Here is an 18321-nt window from a genome sequence, read left to right on the forward strand (position 1 = left end):
TAAAGCGCATTTGTACATCGTTTCTCAAAACATTTTCTCTCCATTTAAACCCCCGACATTAGGTCCTCATTTTTCCCCTCCCTCCCCGCTCCCCCGTGGGGTTGCTCTGAGTTGAAATGGACTCCGTGGCACCTGACAACAACAGCAGCAACAATTGCCCTAAATAAAATGAAACTCATTATCTTCCCATGTCCCGTTCTCTGCATTTCCTACCTGGTTACCGCTACCATTATCTGCCTGGGCCAGCACCTGGAAGCTTGTTCCCTTGATGCTTCCTGCCACTGTGTCATCTTTGCAATGGCTCCATCCCCTTCCTTCTAGCTGCCAGTCCTACTTCCAGCTTGACTGTACAGCGAGCGGCGTTAGTACAATAACTGTCAGGCGGCCCCAGTGCTTTCTCTGCGGCTGTCCTGCTGGCCCTTCAGACAGCCCCTCACCATTGCTGGTTACCATTCTAAAACAACCCTCACCACCTCACTCCTGGGCAAACAAGCTTCTGTTAACGCTCAGTTGTCTGTGGGATAAGGATTGACGTTCTTGGTGTGGCATTTGAAGTCCTCCAGAGTTTGGGGTAATTCTAACTGGCCTGCTGCATGTCACGGCCCTACCAGCGCACCCGCCAAGGCTTCCGCACTTCACGGGCTTCCGTTCTTCCCCTCTCTGCTCACATTCCTCTGTGTGTCTGGGATGCTGGTCAGTGGTGGAGGGTGGACTCCAGCCTGAGCACTTTGTTTGGATTAGGTGGAGTGTGTGAAGGTTCTGTGGAGCTCAGAGCGAAGTCTTACAGTGTTCTTTCAGTTCTATCAGATGACTATGAGCCTGTAGTGATAAAAAGTATTCTTAGATGCTGTTTTTATGCTCCAGTCCGGTCTCGAGAGTCTTGGAGGCTTCGCTTTTGTCCCCTTGGACCTCCAGATTCTGCCTTGCCTTGGTTGTTGATGCCTCCTTATGGCAGGCAGGAGGGGAAGTGGGTTTCAGCCAGGGAGAGGGGACGAGACACTCTGCTATCAGAGGCGAGCAAATGCCAGCTGCTTTGTGGTTTGGTAAGGAGGAAATTCTGGAGAGGAAAGATGAAAAATGAAAAAAGGAAGGGAGACAGAGAACCTTGCCTTTTGAAATGAGACCATTGCATTAACATCTTGTATAATCCTTTTTTTTTTTTTAAGGCAGAACTCACAAAAGATGGGAATCTTTTTGTCATTTTTTGGTCATGATGAAACCTTTTGAGATTGACCACTTTTTATCATTTTTCAAAAAACATTGGATACTTGGATAGACTTTTCAGAAAGCTATCATTCAAATATTATCTCACATGCCTTTTTTTTTTACCCCCAGACAAAAGAAGCTAGAAAAAGTGATGGAAGAAGAAGGCTTAAAAGATGAAGAGGTAATTAAAATGGGCATTTCCACTATGGAAGCCCAGCTTGGCAGGACATACCTTGTCCAGCAAGTTGCTGGCATTGGTGCAAGGGGGACGGGGAGGGCTTTGGCTCTGTGTTAGTGTTAGCCGTGGACTGGCTCCCTACTGGACTTAGATCATCAGGCAGAAGGGGAAGGTGATTACTAACTACCCAGGAGCCGATGGCTTCTGGCAGAGTTATGGTAAGTTAATTTGATTTTAATTTTATGGAGAAACAAGCAAACAAGAAATGTGGTCCATGAAATCAAATTAAAATTTTAAAGAGAAAATTGTAGCATACTTCACAGACCTCACTGAAAAGACTTCATGAGATGTGGGGCTAACTTCTGAATGAAACTTCTGAATGCAGCAGCAAGGCAACTGAAGTCACCCTTCCCCCCAGTGCCTACTGGTGTGGTAGGAGAAAATAGAGTCACCAGGGGCTGGTGTGCAAGGACCTGAAGTGGCCCTGGTATCGTCTTCAAAAGTAGGTGTGGAAAACACATCCAGGCTTTGTAGGAAGACCATAAAATGAATGGTAATGTAATGAATCCTAGGGAAATAGAAAACCATGCTTTATTTTATACAGAAAAAGATAGGGAAACTCTTTTGTACCATCCCTCTGTAGAAATGGATGGCTGCAGTAGGTTAGAATCTTCAGAGGAGACCACATGTATTCAGGCTGGGTTTTTGCACCTGAAGGCTAAGGGAGCGCCCTGTGACTTTGTCAGGGCTCTTCTGTGGTGCAAGGATTATGCCTAATCTAGCATGACCTTGCATTTCAGCTGGGGCAAATCACAAGTAGAACTTTGTTGTAGAGTTTCAGAATTTCACCTCCTCTTTGTCTCCTCCTCCTTTAACCTCGTAGAAACGACTTAGGCGGTCAGCACATGCTCGGAAGGAAACAGAGTTTCTTCGTTTGAAGAGAACGCGACTTGGACTGGAAGATTTTGAGTCCTTAAAAGTAATAGGCAGAGGAGCGTTTGGTGAGGTAAGAACCAGGACAGTTGTTTATGAATGTGAGAACACTTCTGACATGCCAGGAGCTCATGTTGTCGGTAGAGGTAAAGAAAGGTACAGGGGTCAGGTGGGGCACATCTTGACGGCTCCTCGGCCCTCCTTTTCTCCTTCCCCTTTCCACTGCCCCAGGTTGCGAGATGATGTTGGTGCTTTTAAGTCTTCGTTTAGAGGGAGGGCTAAAAATTAGATGAAAACCAGCCCTTATTATTCACGGAGCACCTGCCTCTCCTATAATCCTGGCCACACTCCATTTCATAGATGATGAAATCAAGGCCCAGAGGGGCTACACAGTGCTCCACTGTCACACAGCCATTCAGCAGTGAGACCAGGAGTTGGGCCCAGGTCTTCCTGCTTTTCCAGTACCGCACTGCCTCTCCGTGGACACACCAGTAGTATAGCCCCACCCTTTGTTTCTTCTCACCACATGTGGCCCTGGGAGACAGGATTTACAGAAAGGAATTGGGAAGCTGGTGCTAGAGACTTGAAGGCATTTGCAGCTTTAGCTGAGCTAGTCATGAAAACGCATCTTGCTTGGACCCCAGGGCAATTTGTTAGGGAGGGTTTGAATGAGCCCACTGTGCATGCTCAGTCCCCATCAAGGGAAGACATCACCGTGAAGGCACCACAACGGATGTAATAGTTGCATTCTCTGTATAAAAGGAGCTGCATAAGATTAAAAACCAGGACTTGGGGGAAGTGTGAGTAGACAGGTGATGGATTAAATTGGTCCCGGGTTCAGAATCCCTAGGGTGGCTCCTTGAGAGAGGGAAGGAGCGGCCCCACCTGTCAGAGAGCGTTGTGTGCCCCTTCTGTGGAGGAGGGACACCGTGGGCAAAGGCTGTGCTGGGAGAAGAACAGCTGCATGTTACTGGAGAGGGGCTTCCATCGAACATCATCAGTCTTCTTTTTAAAAATCGGAAACAAAAAAACAAGGAAGAAAATAGCACATTCCAAATAATACCTTATGCACTGTACATGCTGCCTTTCCCTCGTTACACGGTTTTAGGGTTCTTTTTTTATTCCAGGCATTTTTCTTACGTGAAAGCTTTTGCTTTTGTTTGAAACAACGACGACGAGGTGATAATCATTTACTTGAGCTTTCTGAGCTGGTGGAATGAGTGCAACAGGGGTTTAATGAATGTGTACTTTCGGACTGAAGATTTTTAATTAGATTAGTTTTTTTGAAATCGGGAGCCAGAACTGTTGTGATGTGGAACTGTGACTGATGTTTGTAGCACTGACTTTACTGTGTGGAAAGCATTCCTTTTGGAGCACTGAAGGCTTTTTTTTTTTTTTTTTACTTTCCCTGTTTGATTACTGCTAGTTGCTTAGTTGAACATTGTTGTCACGTTTTCTCAGTTTAAATTTCACTTGCTGTGACACATGAAAGCACGTTTCGTTTCTTAGGTGCGGCTTGTTCAGAAGAAGGATACGGGGCATGTGTATGCCATGAAGATACTCCGTAAAGCAGACATGCTTGAGAAAGAGCAGGTAAAGAGCCTGGCTCGAGGCAGTACTTTCACTCAAGTTAAGATTTGTTTTTGTCTATTAAAGCCATTCTTGTTGCTTAATTGAAATTTACAGTCTTATTAATTTTCTTTAGTTCTGTTAGAGATGAGATGGTACATACATGACTACTCCAGGTTTCTTTTTCTCCCAATCAAGAAGCAATTCAATCTATTTTAAAAGTTCAGGTAATACTCGTGTTTTTTTAAGTTGACTGCCTCTTGGAGAAGCGCCTGTTGTTGTTCTGGCCGCTTGGTCTGAGGTCATACTTGCTGCGGCAGCACGTTCCTTAAGGAATGTAAGCGAGACATCAGGATTGGAGCTGAGGAATTCAAATTTTGGACTTGCCCAGGAATGTGTTTGATCCTCTGCACCAGGCCACAGTTGGGCTTCCCAGGCAGCTCAGTCTTCCAGTTTTGGAATGAACTTGAAAAGATAGAATGCCAGTGTTTGAGCAGTGCAAATTCTCCTTTAATGATCAAATAATTAAAAGACTTGCTTTCTAAGCCCCAAGCCCACTTTACACATAGATTTATGAGAGACATCTTAAAAGATTGGACTGTATATTAAAGACAAGTGTCCATCTCACCTCATGTGGCCAGGCTGCTAAAGAAGAGGCTGCAGGTGTCCAGGAGAAGGTTAGTTAGGTAGTGTGAGAGGACAAAGAGAAACACCCTGGCCAGGAGAGCACCCGGTGCAGAGCCCAAGATGAGGGTGGCGACTGGCCCCAGCCCCAGACTGACTCTGCTTCTAGAGAGGAAGGAGAGCAGTCGCTGGGGCTCCTCTGCCTTTATTTGTATGCCACCTCACAATAGGGCCGTGTCATTCTCGCTCGTTTTCACGGCGGCCCAGAAGCTGGGGACTGCCAAGAATTGTGGTTTAGAGGCCAAGAGAGCTCAGCAGTAACTCTCCCGGCACTCTTGCTATGCCAGCGCCAAGCTGACTCAAGCTGCACAGCAGCCGGAAACCATAGTGTGGGGTGAGCGTGTAGTGTCTGAAAGGGTTTCAGGTCATCTGACAAGGAAAGTATGCAGCTTCTGTATTGACTACTCAGGGTATTTGCATCCCAAAGTTTGATTTTTACCATGTATTTCTTACAACTTTTAACCAAGACTCAAAACTCCTCTCAGCTAAATAATTAGCATGCAGAATACAGCTGACAAGAAGCCCACGACATGATTTTAACAGAATTATCTAACCTCTATATATCCCACACCTGGTGCCCAGCATGGTTACAGAGAGGGTAATCCCAACCTACTGTGTGAAACCACTTTCTTAAATATTGTGCCTGCCCCCAAAGCCATTTCTTGAAAGGAAAGGAAAGGAACTGTCTGCTACAGTTAGGATTTTACAGGACGCGCTGACTGGATTGCATAGCTCACTTTGCTAATGGGCCCACATCATAAGTTTGATCTTAGCATGACCTGTGTCAGCCACCTTGAAGAAGCATGCAGTCAGTGGCTTTATGTTAGGTGGGAATTGGATGTACCAGTACAAATCCAGTCTTGTTTTTGGATGAAGGTGGCCAAGTTTAGATTCAGAGATACTAAGATTTTATAGATGCTTTATTCAGAGGCGGGCTGGTTATGTTGGACTGTTAATCTCAAGGACAAAAGTTCAAACTCACCAGCTACTCCTTGGGGAAAGATGAGGCATTCTACTCCCATAAAGACTTATGGTCTTAGTTCATTCCTGGGTTTTGGCACACACACTCAAAAAACCACAACAAAAAACAGACCTAGTCTTTGAAACCCACAGGGCAGTTCTACTCTGACCTCTAGGGTTGCCAAGGGTCAGAGTTGACTTGATGCCAGTGAGTTGTTTTTTGTTTTTGTTTTTGAGGGTTTTCTCTTTTTTTTTTATTCCAGAGGAAAGGTGGTTTATGTTACTGTTGTTTATTGGCTGTTTTTATTAAACGGAGCAGGAATTAAAACTGCCCACTGGCAATACAGGATACTGTTCTGTCCTGTGGGGAGGATACTTCTGCTACTTAGAAAATAAAATGTTAAAAGACAAGCATTTAGCCAGTTTTTAAAATAATTTCTCTACCAGTGCATTAACCTCCGGTTAATGATGTCAGTATAGTTTTCTGGTGGAAGAAAGATGTTTTATTTCTATTTTCCTGATGCCCAAGTAGGAAGAGGCATGTCATTCCTGCCTCATTAGCTCCTGAAGGCACAGGGGAGAGGGAACCTTTGGTGTGAACCTCTAGTTCATTGGTTCCCAAACGTACAGGCCTACAATCCCCTTTTTTTGCCCTCTCTGGAAATGACAGACTTTTCTACGATAGCCCATCATCTAGGATAAGAGTCAGTATCTGCCCCTTCTGGATCGGTCCAGTGCTCCGCAGGGGGTGATAGCCCTCACTTCGGGAAACAGTGCCCTAATTCCTCCCTCCCTCATTCTGTATTCAACGACTCTATTCCTAGATCCCAAGCTTCCTAGCTGCTATTTCACCCCCAGGAGAGGAGGGCATGGTGGGCTTAACAGGGACAGTATCATCCCCATTAATAACTACTGAGTGGAGGAACCTCCATTCCATCCTCCAGTGAGAATGATAAGCGGCATTCATACTGTTGCCTCTTCAGCTTGAGGGAGCTAGGGGAAACCAGCCTGAAGGCCAGCCCTTGACACCAGTGGTGCCTGGGTCAAGGCCAAGGCTGCTGTCCGGCCAGCAGCAGCGGCTCCCCAGTGTTTCCCAAGGCATTCCTTCTCCCTGAAGAGCGCAGCAGCATCTGCCTCCTGGTGGTTTCATGACGCTTCTCTGCCATTCCCCACCATCAATACGTAGAGAGAGGAAAATGTAAGCTCCCAGTAATATTGAAGCTATTTTTAACAACCCACTCTCACCTCGCTCCCGTACTCAAATGCTTCCAGCCCCTGGGCTGGCATTACAGAGAAAGGCAGATTAGGTGTAAGACAGGAGAGACGGGTGGAGTCCTTGTCCAAACAGAAAGACCTGCCCCTTTGGGCGATAAAACACACAGAACATTGTGTCAAATGGAGCAGAACCGTGGGCTGAATTTGCCAGCAGAAGTGCCTACTTGTGAACTGTGGTGCGTCTTTTACCTCAGAATATACTATGCAACTCACCACCTGTGGCACACGTTGAGATCAAAACCTCTGTGCCAGGCTTGGACTGGGCCTTATTAAATTCTGACCCCATTCAACTGTGTGACACTTAAAAAAAGGGGGTGCGGTGGGGTAGGAGGTAGGATTTAATAATAGGTGGCAATGTTTTGATGATTGCTTATTTAAAGTAAACGTGGTAAATTTGGTTAGACAACGTGGTCTTATTATGCATTTTAACTTTTAATTAAGTAGTTCTGTTTTCTCCAGATCTTCTAAAACTTGATTCTCTGATCTAAAAACTTCAGTAAAGGTTTTGTGCCAAAACTTTTCCTCGGTGCTCGCGTATTTGTTGCTTGAGCACATGCTCAGGACAGCAGTGAGCTAATGCTGTGACGTCATAGCCGTCTTTCAAGACTTGTCACCTCGTCACTAGCATTGCAGCTGTCGTTGCTGACCTGGCCAGGACTTGCTCAGAGAATGTTTTTGAGAACTTTGCATCATCAAAGTTGACTATAATAAAAATACATGAAAAGATGTAAAAACACATTTTAACTGACCAGACGTTCAATTTATAGCACTGTTAAAGTTGCCATGTACATTAAAGCCATTCCTTTTGCCTTTTTTTTGGTCTTTCATCATTTGCATTTTCATCACCAAAGTCAAATGTTTTCAGTTTGAAGTTAGTAGGTTTGCCTAAGTAGAAACTAGCTCTCTTTTGTATCTTCACAGTTTAATACTCAGAGTGCTTAAATTGTTGACACAAATATACAGTCTGATAAAGCAGAGCACGGCTTGTCATTAATCAAATGCATGTACCTCCAGGTCGGCCACATTCGTGCGGAGCGTGACATTCTAGTGGAGGCAGACAGTTTGTGGGTTGTGAAAATGTTCTATAGTTTTCAGGATAAGCTAAACCTCTACCTAATCATGGAGTTCCTGCCTGGAGGTAATTACTGGATGATGAAAGGTCATTTTTCCCCCTTCTTGTTCTGTGGTTTCTCTCTCACATCAACAATTAACCCTCCTTTCTTTCTACTTTTCATTGTGCTCACAAAGCTGCTTTCTATCTCTTTTCTAGGTCTGTCAAGGAGGTCAGTGGCCTGTCTTGTGCTGGGCGCCTTTCTGTAGTCTTAGTGCCATAAACGTGACCTCTCCTCCACTCTCATTCAGATGGACATTCCTTTTTGTTTTCTTTCTTTCTTTTTTAAATCATGTAGGAATAAACGAGGAGGCTGTTGCTCTCCTGTTAATGGAAATCGTACTTATTGAGTCACCCAAGTGACACAATGGAAATGCCGAGTATTCTCTGCTTCAACCTCTTGTTTTTCTGTAGCCTATATTAATAAGGAACAGATTTCTCATTACCCAGATGAGTAGCCACCATCAGTTTCACATTTCTGAGATGGCAAGTGTTCGAACTCAGCTTGAGCATCTCCTGCAGAACTCCACAGTCAGCCCAGACGTCCTGTACCATCTGTTCTGGAGAACACAGTCTATTTCCCAGTGAGCAGTTGAGGTTTGAGCAAACCCTGGTGTGGGGAGGGGAAGAAAAAAACAAAAACAATTATTTTCCTTTTCTGGTTCTAAAACAAAACAAATATACTTGTGGCACAATATTTTGACCTTATGAAAACCTCAGCTTAGGTTTAGGGTCATAAATAATTTTTTATTAACAATTGATGAAGGTTAGAAAAGAGTCTGGCTGGTGGAATGAGGAGAAACCTTGAACATTTACGTGCCAGTTTTTAAATAGGAGAACGAGCCAGATGGGTTACCAGCACCTGGACATGCGTCTCCTCAGGCCTTACCTGTACCGTCTTCTCTAGCTTGCTCTCATGTCTTCTGGACCCCGCCCTTTGCACTCGGTGGAGCTGGCCTGCACAGCCAAAGACCAGTTGGCTTGAGCTCTCTGATCATCTGGGCATGCTCACAGGTGAGGCCATTGGGCCAGGGAGCTGAGGCCATACAGCTCCTTAGAGCTGGTGGGCGCACACCAACCCCAAGCCCTGCTGTGCCCCCAGATTGAATGTACGACTTCCAGGAGTGATTAGGGAATGATATTTTTTAAGTCTTGTGGGGGGAAAAGAATGCATTTAATGACTCATTTAATTTTCCCCCTGAGGGAAAATACCTGCTTTTCTCAAAGAATACAAAAATCCCCCAAAGTTATAGATGAAATGAAGTTCAAAAAGGAGTATATTGCTCTGTTACAATCTGAAGTTACTATCTCTTCTTGTTCACTAACATAGGCAACTTTATGCTTTCTATTAAAGTCTAAACTGTGAATTTTCCCCGTTCTCTTAGCTTTAATCTACTTGTATGAGGATAAGTCAGAAAGTTCTGCTACTTAGGTTCCAGTTCATTTGTGCATAGGTTCACTCAAAGCGAAACACGTTTAGGCATGGCTGCAACCGGTGAAGGGGTGCAGGCAAGTTCTCTCAGTAGTACACGTGTCTTAGTCTTGTTGGGGTGCCATCAGAGAATGGCTTCTGAGGGAATATGCTAGCTCAGTTCAGTTCAAGGTCGAGATGTCTGCTCATAAGGCAATGCTGACCATTTCATGGGATCCCAAAGGGGTGATTTTGGTAGATTTTCTCGAAGAACACGGGGTGATCACGGGGCTTACTGTGAAAAAGTTTTCTAAAAAAAAAAGAAGTTTTCAGAAAACAGAACTGCACTGATGAGAGAAAAGCCTAGAGCAGTTGCAGCGAGACATTTTTTATTGTGACATTGTACCCACTCATTCTTCAAAGGTTAACTGGGACAGTTTTGCTGGGGAGCCTTACCTATTCCACCCAATTGTCCTGAATTTGGCCCTTCAGACCTCTTTTCATCCCAAACTCAAAGAGCCTTGAAAAAGAAGATGACCGGAGCCCCTCCCGGGGGCACGCACTGCTGTTTGACATGGTGTAGACGGGGGAGCCCGGCGTCTTTGGGAAAGGCTTCGAGAGATGGGAACAGCGCCATTGCAAGTGTGTAGACCTAGATGGAGGGTGTGTTGAGAAACAATAGCTTCACATTTTGATAATTTTAAAAATTAGGTTTCTAAAATTTAGTAGCAATACTTTTTTTTACATATATATATATATATATGTTTGTTTCTTTCTGTTGAGTGGACCAGAATTTTTTTTGCCACTTTATGAGCTGATATTAAGCAGAAACAACTGAATTTTGACTTAGTAGAAAATTAAGGAGTTTTAACTTCTTAAAAAACTCCTAAATGGATACTGGGTTGTTAAAGTCACATAAAGCGTCTGGTGTCCCCTTAAATATCTCTAGTAGAACACTGGGGCGCTCTGCCACGGGCACTTTGGGGAGGCAGCAATCGCACATTCTTGTACGCAGTACCCTCAGTTCCCTTTCAGCTTTGTTGACTAACACTTTGTACTATGTCCTGACTTTTACTTGTTTGTGTTGTAGTGTTTTTAAAATACAAATTGAAGAACATGTTATCAGCAGCACATTTCCATTTTTGTGTGATCTTTTAATCTCTCCAACCATGGCAATGCAGTGTGTGTGGAAGTGCCATTTCGGGCTAGCCACGGGGAGAGAGTTTTATAGGTAGTTAGACGTACAAAGTGAAAAGTCAAGTAGTCTTCCCTCATTCCAAAGTATTCTCTCTCTCACGCGCCCACGCACGCACGCACGCTCATGATCCCTGTGTGAAGGAAATTTTCTTTTTCTCTCACAATTAAATGTTAAGTCCCAGCTCTGTGGTCAGTATTGGCCAGTGCAGGTGTGAGAAAGCACTTTGCTTTCCAAGGCTTGGATTTTCACCTGTCCAGTGTTAGAAACCACCTGCCATTTCCCCTTATATTGGCGGTGTAGCCATCTCTGGAACACAGCAGGGGCCAGTTTAGCTTTGTATTAATTTGGCAGGAAGGGGAGACGGATCTGGAAACTGGCACTTACGTGGTGTTTGTGGTGGCTTTTTATCTTCTGTTTCCAGGGGACATGATGACCTTATTGATGAAAAAAGACACTCTGACTGAAGAGGAAACTCAGTTTTATATAGCAGAAACAGTATTAGCCATAGACTCCATTCACCAGCTTGGATTCATCCACAGAGACATCAAACCAGACAATCTTCTCCTGGACAGCAAGGTATGCCTGGCGGGTAGTGGGGGAGACGTGTGTGTGTGTGTGTGTGTGTGTGTGTGCTGATTTGTGTGAAGGGTTCCCGAGCAGATCTTTAGCTTCCTCTTCAGTGTTTCATTGCACTCCCCCCGCGGGGTGTAACATCTCACTGCCTGCCATTGTTTCCTGGCTCTATTCCTCCTCCTTTCCTAACCCTTCTGAACTTTGTTCTTAAGTAAATGCTGTTCCCTTAATCCTAAATGGTCAATTATTCTAAGGTGTGTGCACTTCAGTAGTTTATTGTTTTCCTTATAGACCTATTGTTTGGCTGGAAATTGACCCACAGGGGTGAGTGTGGTCCCAGACTTGAAGGGTGACCAAGGGTCAGAGCCTTGAGAGTTCTACCAGTCTTTGGGAGACCAGCAAGCCTGGTCTCTTTCATGATTTTGCATTTTGTTCCACCTTTTTCAGCCCTCTCTATCCAGGGCCTCCTGGTATACTCCCTTTCATAGTAGTTGGTCGGGGTGGCTGATTGCCACCTAGTTCTTCCAGGGCCAAGAGTTCCATTCGTGCACTAGACTCATTGTTCCCGGGCCTCTTCCGATTTCATCACTCTTCTTGGCTGTGGGTGAGAGAGACCATTAGGTGCATCTTAGGAGACTGCTCCCAAGACCCTGGTTGCTATCCACCCAAAGTAAGATGTAGAACGTTGCCTTGGTGAACTGTAGTATGCTAATTGCACTGGGTGTCCTCGAGACTGTGGTGTCAGCCCCGAGCCCCAGCAACTCATTCCCTCAAGGTGTTTCATGACGTCCAAGAGATTTTCATACCTTTGTTGCATGTATGTTCGTCACATTCATGGGTATACTGTATATACTCGTGAATAAGCTGAGTTTTCCAGCACATTTTTAATGCAGTTTTTGTGGTGTAATTAGGTGCCTCGGCTGATATTCAGGTCGGCTTCTACTCAAGTCTGTACAGTAGTTGCAGCAAAGGTTGATAGCCATGTAAATATCCTTTGTCAAACATATGCTTGTGGGTACTATCCCACTCTCCCTTCCACACTCATTCAGGCTGTGGGTCTGTCCAGGCCTCTGTGCATAGATCACCATTATCACAGGATATGGATATAACAGTATTTACATCTGTTGCCTTTAACTCTTGAACCCCTTTCAATATTTTCTTCTGCTTCTACTATTTTGTGGTCACTTTTCCTTTTATTGTATATTAATTTCTCTTCCACTTACATTCGTGAAACGTACTTGACTTCCTCTGCATCTGGAAGTTCTGTTTTTACACTTTTCCCTTTTGTTACTTTGCAGTTGTCGTCATTATAAGTTGATATCTCTAGTCCCTTATTTGCAACCCTGTAGGTTTGTTTTAATTTGTGTACCGATATAGCTGGGTTTTCTTATGGGTAATGGTGTTCTGTGTGTTAGCTTCAGGGGGTTGTCGTCGTTGAGTCTCGTCTGAAAAACTGCCTGTAGTATAGTATTGTAAGATTGGTCCAGATTTTATATTAGATTTATCTGGAAATGCCCTGATTTTACCATTGTAGTTGTCAGACAATTTTTTCTAGATGTATGTTGGCAGTTATTTTTCTTTCAGAGTTTTATGTTTGTCCTCCCATTGCCATCTTGCCTGCTTGGTTTCTGCTGAAAAGTCAGAGCTTAGCCTTATTCGTTCTCTTAAGTGGGTGACTTTTCATCTTTCCTGAGCAGCTCTCAGGATTCTTTCCATGTCTTTGGTTTTGGAAAGTTTAATTAAAATACATCTTGGTGATTGTTTTTTTCTTGCCAGGGGTGGGGGGTGGGGGTTCTCTTCTGTTTTAGATTTGTTCAGCTTCCTGTCTTTTATGATGTTAGGGAAGTTTTCTTAAAACAACTCTTTGATAATTTTCTCTATGCTAGCCCCCCCACCTTCCTGTTCTGAAATTCCCGTCGCACATAAGTTATTCCTGTTGATTGTTCATGGGCTTTTTTGCCCCCCACCCCCTTCTTTTTTCTGGATTTTTTCCTTTGGCAAATTAGTATTGAGAAATTTGTCTTTAAGCTCACTAGGTCAGCCTTCCATTGACTTGCCTTTACTCCTTTGCCTATCTGTGTGCTATCTATCTGAAATCTCAATATTTTGGATTTCTTTTTGCTGTTTTTGTATTGTTTCTAATTTTTCATTAACTTTTTAAATATCTGTCCTTGTGGTGCTCTCATGAATTCTCCTGAAGATTTTCCGAGTTTTCCTTCATTTTGCGTATAGTTTTCTTGATCTTTCTTCGAATCTGATAAAAGATCCTAAATGCCTTAAAAAAAATTTCCTTATCAGGTAGTTCCAGTGCCAGTTCTCCTCTGAAAGGTCTCTCACTCTGTGTTTTGGCCACTGGTTTGAATCGCTCTGTCTTGTGTCTTTTTGTGAACAGAAATTATCTTTTGTCTGTGAGATATGGTGCTAGTGCTGTGTTTGTATTTCATTGACGATTGTATGTTGGAGTGTTCTTTTGAACTTATAACCTGTCTCCTGGGGAGTGCGTATGCACAGAACGCTGTTTGTTGTTGTGTAGTACAATTGACTGGTGTTGGCTGCTGTCTATCCATAATCAGATGTCCTAGAAGTGGGTAGTGGCCCTTGCCCAGGAAGTAGAGCTGCTGGTGGTTTGGATGTGGCTAGGCCATGCGGGCACAGTTTATGTCCTTTGAAACAAGAAAGATAAAAACAAACAATAGCAGTAAAAGAAAAGGGAAGAAGGAGCGGGAGGGGAAAACAGACAAACAAAAGCAAGAAAAAGAAATAGCAAAAACAGAAGTTAAAAATAAAAGAAGAGAAAGAAAAAATATAATAAGCAAAACTGGTGGAGGGAAAACAAAAAGAAAAGGGAGGAGGAAAAGAAAAGAGAAACAGAAGAAATTAAAAGAAAGCAGAGAAAGAAAAGGTAAAATACAAGGTACCATAAATGGGAAACAAACAAAGGAGAACAGTAGGAACAGGGCACTCAGTATGGTTGGTACCTTCTAGCAGCCAACATGCCCACAGGGTGAGGCGGGGAAGCGGGGGACCACCTGGTCCTTGGTGGAATCCCTGCGGTCCAGATGTTGTTGGGGTCAGGGCACCTAATCTGGAAGTGGTCTGTACTAGCTCAGATGGTGGTTGAAGTCAAGGTACTTTCTCCTAGAAGGAACTCCTTTGGGCTCACAGGGTAGTTGGGAGCAGGCAGCTGGTTATGGAAGTGTTTGCTCATCCAGGGGTGCCCCAGCATCTGGCCCTTCATGTTTTGCTGGTGTGCTGAGGTGATGTCCCTGGGCCTCCAGACATGGGGCAGGACAGGGTCAGGGTGTTATGGATTGCTGGGTGGAAGATCCTCCTTTTCTTGTCTCCAATCACCAGTGTGGGTGTGTGTTGTCAGGCCCCTGTCTTGATCGCCTCTGTCTGCAGAAGCTTGAGATGACCACGGTGCCTCAGACCGGTCGGCAGTTCACCCAGCTGACTTCTCGTTCCCCGCTTTGGTCCAGCTGCTTCCCTTGGTTTTCAGTCCATTCTCTACCTTTTCCTCTGAAGTTGGGGTTCCAGGAGGGTCATTCCTCCACATCTGTTTCATCTGGTTTCTTGTTTCTTAGTTGTAGATGGTCTGGGTAGCTTGCCTGCTTAGTTCTCCATCTTGCTGGAAGTTATTTTGGGGGCTACAAGTCCAAATTCAGCGTGAACTGAGCAACCTTTGCTTTAACCTGTGCCCCTAGGGCCCTCACAGGAGGGGAGCTGTGAGCTGCTCATGTGTTTTTACTCCTTTCTCCGGAAGGCTTGAATGATAGATACAATGCGATTCAATGATTTGATTGGACATTCCTCTGAAAAAGTATATTCTTGTAAGCGATCAAGAGCAAATTTGATAGAGGGTTGTTTTGTAACCAACCAAAGATAGTCATTCTCTCTTAGCACATAATTAACTATCCTCATGTAGCACTTATGAGAAATCCCTCTCTTGGGCCACTGCATCAGTTAATGACGAACCCAATCAAGAGCCAGGCAGTAAGGCAAAAAAAAAAATAAAAAAAAATATATATATATATATACACACACACACACATACAAATGTGCTCATAGCAAATTAGAAGAGCATTCCTGTGCTGCAAACTAAATGCTGGATAAGCCTAGACAGATCTCTTCACCTGTGTGGACTGACCTAGTCTTACCCATAATATGAATATATTTATCCATCATCCTCAGAGTCCCTTCTACCTCTAAAATTTTATAATGTCCTGTAATGCACAATTGTTGTCTAACTGGATTTTTCTTTCTTGCTGTGTTTGGATAACCATTATAAATTACTTCAATTCTTTTGCCTTCTTTCCTTGAAAATATATTTTTGTTTCAAGAGGACAGGAGACTTGCTTCTGGTTGTGTGAATAATGCATACACAGAGAGAATTTGAACAAAATACATGGATGTAAAGAATTGCTACTTTTAAAAACCTAATGCTATCTAAAAGCTTTTCTGTCCATGAAGTCCCAATATATTTTGCTTTTTGTACTTAGTAAAGCAGTAGCTCTATTTTCTGTGGTCTTGAGTTTATTACCCCTGTAGTCTGTTGTAGTATTAAATTAAAAAAAATAACGCTGAGGGAGGTGGGGGGACCGGCCCCCACTGTTAATACTACTATTGCTACTACTCAGATTCAGTAATACTACTTCTGGGTTCAGTAATGCACAATTGTACGGTTGAGATATATAAGTATTATATTAAAGTCATCGAGAGCATGAGAGATAATACAATAATACAGTCAGGCATGATACATAGCAACATTGCTCACCTCAGCCCAGCTTGGTGGTCCACGTGGAGAGAGGGGGAAGGGAAGAAGGGAAAGGGAACAAGGGAGAGGGGGAAGAGTCAGGGAGGTCAGAGTCCGAGAGAGAAGTTCGAGCCTATCTTGCTGACCCATGTCTATATACCTTTTGGGGGCAAGCCAGCCCACTAATTACAGGTAGAGACATAAGTCACAGGGAGGGGTTGCACTATAGGCTACACAGCAATGAGAGGGTGGTCTAGGGGGTGGTCTCTGGGTCTCCATAGGAACATTATCAGTAGGGTGTAAACCCCTCCTACAGGAACCAAGCTAATGCATTGCCTTAGGCTCCAGAGAGAGGTAGTCTATTATCTCCAGCAGCAGGGAGCAGGCCCAGCCCTGCTGTGGGATGAGACAGCAGTCTGGCAGCAAGTATCTGACTTCCCCCCACAGTCTGTGTCCTAAGGAGGCCTGGTGGCATAGTGGTTATGTGTTGGGCTGCTATCCCTGAGGTCGGCACTTCTGCACCACCGCCCTCTGTGAGAGAAAGAGGAGGCTTTCTACTTCATGAAAATTTAGTCCCAGAAGCCCAGAGGGCAGTAGTGTCTGTGCTGTAGTGTCACTAGTCGGAGCGGACTTGGCGGCAGTGAGTTTCCTTTCAGGAGTCTGTGTTCCAGCCCAGTGAAAACACTGCAAGCGCAGTACTTGGGTCCTCTGCACAGCTGAGGTGGCGGCGGGAGGCCCTGTTCACTGTGCTAGCTCAGACTTGTTGTAAATGTGGACAGGCATGTCGGAGTGAAAATGACGAAGTGTGGAGTTAAGGCGCCTACTCAGATGGCTGCAGAATTCCATGGCAATCTGGACTTTGCTCTAGGGCAGCAGTTCACCCTGTGGGTCACCACCCCTTTGGGGGTCAAACAGCTCTTTCACAAGGGTCACCCGATTCATAACAGTAGCAAACTGACAGTGCTGAAGTAGCAACAAACATAGTTGTATAGTTGGGAGTCACCACCACATGAGGACCTGTGTGAAAGGGTCGTGGCACGAGGCAGGTTGAGAACCACTGCTCTAGGGGCTGCTTTAAGACAGACTCTTTTCTTAGAGGCGTCCTGGTAAAGCATGTGGTCATGAGACGTGCACATGAAGCTTCAGTCCTTGGCTTGTAGATGAAGTTATTTGCACAGCTGAAGAAAAGATACCAAGTTAGAACCTGTTGTCCTATGATAGTTTTCCTTGCTACAGACACGTCTGTGTGCACACACACATAGTGGGATTTCTTTCAAAACAAACCAATACTTAGCCCATCTGAGCAGGGCTCCTGTACTCTGGGGGAGTTTGTCTGCGAAGCCTGAGGATTTCTGAAGAAGGCAGTGTGTGTATGGTCTCATAGAAAGACTGGGCTGAACGTCGACCAGTTCTTTTTAGTATAGTGATTGTGTGTATTCCTTCCATATTTTATTGTGCTCCCTGCATTGTTCAATAGTTTGCTCATAAAAATCCTTCAATATTACAGCTCATGCTTGGATTTTTGCTTTTCTTCATTTCGTTCAGCTTGAATGATGTTGAAAGTGTGTTTCCTTTTTGGTTCGCTTCCTTTGGGCCTTCCACATCCAGGTCTTTACTCATTTCATTACAATATTTTATCTTCTTTGAGCTGCCCTTTGACACTTTCTGTTTAGCTCTTTTACTTCATCAGTTCTTCCATTTGTGTTAGCTACTCTTTGTTTAAGAGCAAGTTTCAGAATCCCTTCTGACATCCACTTCAGTCTTTTTCTTTTACATTTTCTTTTTGTTTTCTTCATGCCATCTCACAACTCATGTCTCTGGTCATTAGTGTTCAGTGTATCCAATCAGTTGTTGAGATGTTTTCTAAATTCAGTGGAGATACACACAGGTTGTATCCTAGCTATCATGGACTTATTTTCATTATTTTTCCACTTGAACCTGAACTTACGTATGAGCAATTGAGGGTCTGTTCCATTGTCAGTACCTGGCCTTGTTTTGGCTAATGATATTAATTTAAGCTTTTCCATCTTCTCTTCCCACGGATGTATGGAGTTTGACTCCTGTGTGTTCCATCTTACAAGGTCCTCATATATATAGTCACCAGTTACGTGGTTGAGTAAAAACTACTTACAAAGAAGTCATTGCAAACTCTGTCACATCTTCTCCAGCTGCACTTAGATCACTCAGGTCGTATTTCCCATCTCTGCTTCTGCTTCCGTGTTTCTAAGCTCGGCGTGCCAGTCTCCAGTTGTTACCAAAGTATCTTGATTACGGGCTTCAACAGTTTCAGACTGAAGAAACTTGCTTTAGAGATTGGTCTGTACATTTGAATAATAGTCATATTGATTTCCTTGTAGGTGTTTAGATATGATCATATCAGAGACAGCATTGTACTTTAAGAAAGATCTTGAAATGTTCTTCTTGATGATAACTAGACAACATTCTTCTGAATTTTTCATTTCTGACACAG

The 18321-nt window shown here is 44.0% G+C and overlaps 1 protein-coding gene across 2 annotated transcripts in view; it reads left to right on the plus strand.

Annotated features, from left to right (window-relative positions):
* STK38 (serine/threonine kinase 38) overlaps nucleotides 1-18321 on the plus strand; it is a 42737-nt gene that overhangs the window by 11841 nt on the left and 12575 nt on the right. The window contains exons 3-7 of one of the 2 annotated variants that reach the window (XM_004710737.3): nucleotides 1336-1387; nucleotides 2268-2390; nucleotides 3827-3910; nucleotides 7820-7943; nucleotides 10947-11101. In XM_004710737.3, coding sequence (XP_004710794.1) covers nucleotides 1336-1387; nucleotides 2268-2390; nucleotides 3827-3910; nucleotides 7820-7943; nucleotides 10947-11101 — 538 coding nt within the window. The other variant, XM_045294789.1, reaches the window with a different exon arrangement.

The sequence above is a fragment of the Echinops telfairi genome, unplaced genomic scaffold (genome assembly GCF_000313985.2).
Source record: "Echinops telfairi isolate 266 unplaced genomic scaffold, ASM31398v2 ScPeMD7_3533;HRSCAF=4204_1, whole genome shotgun sequence".
Lineage (NCBI taxonomy): Eukaryota > Metazoa > Chordata > Mammalia > Afrosoricida > Tenrecidae > Echinops > Echinops telfairi.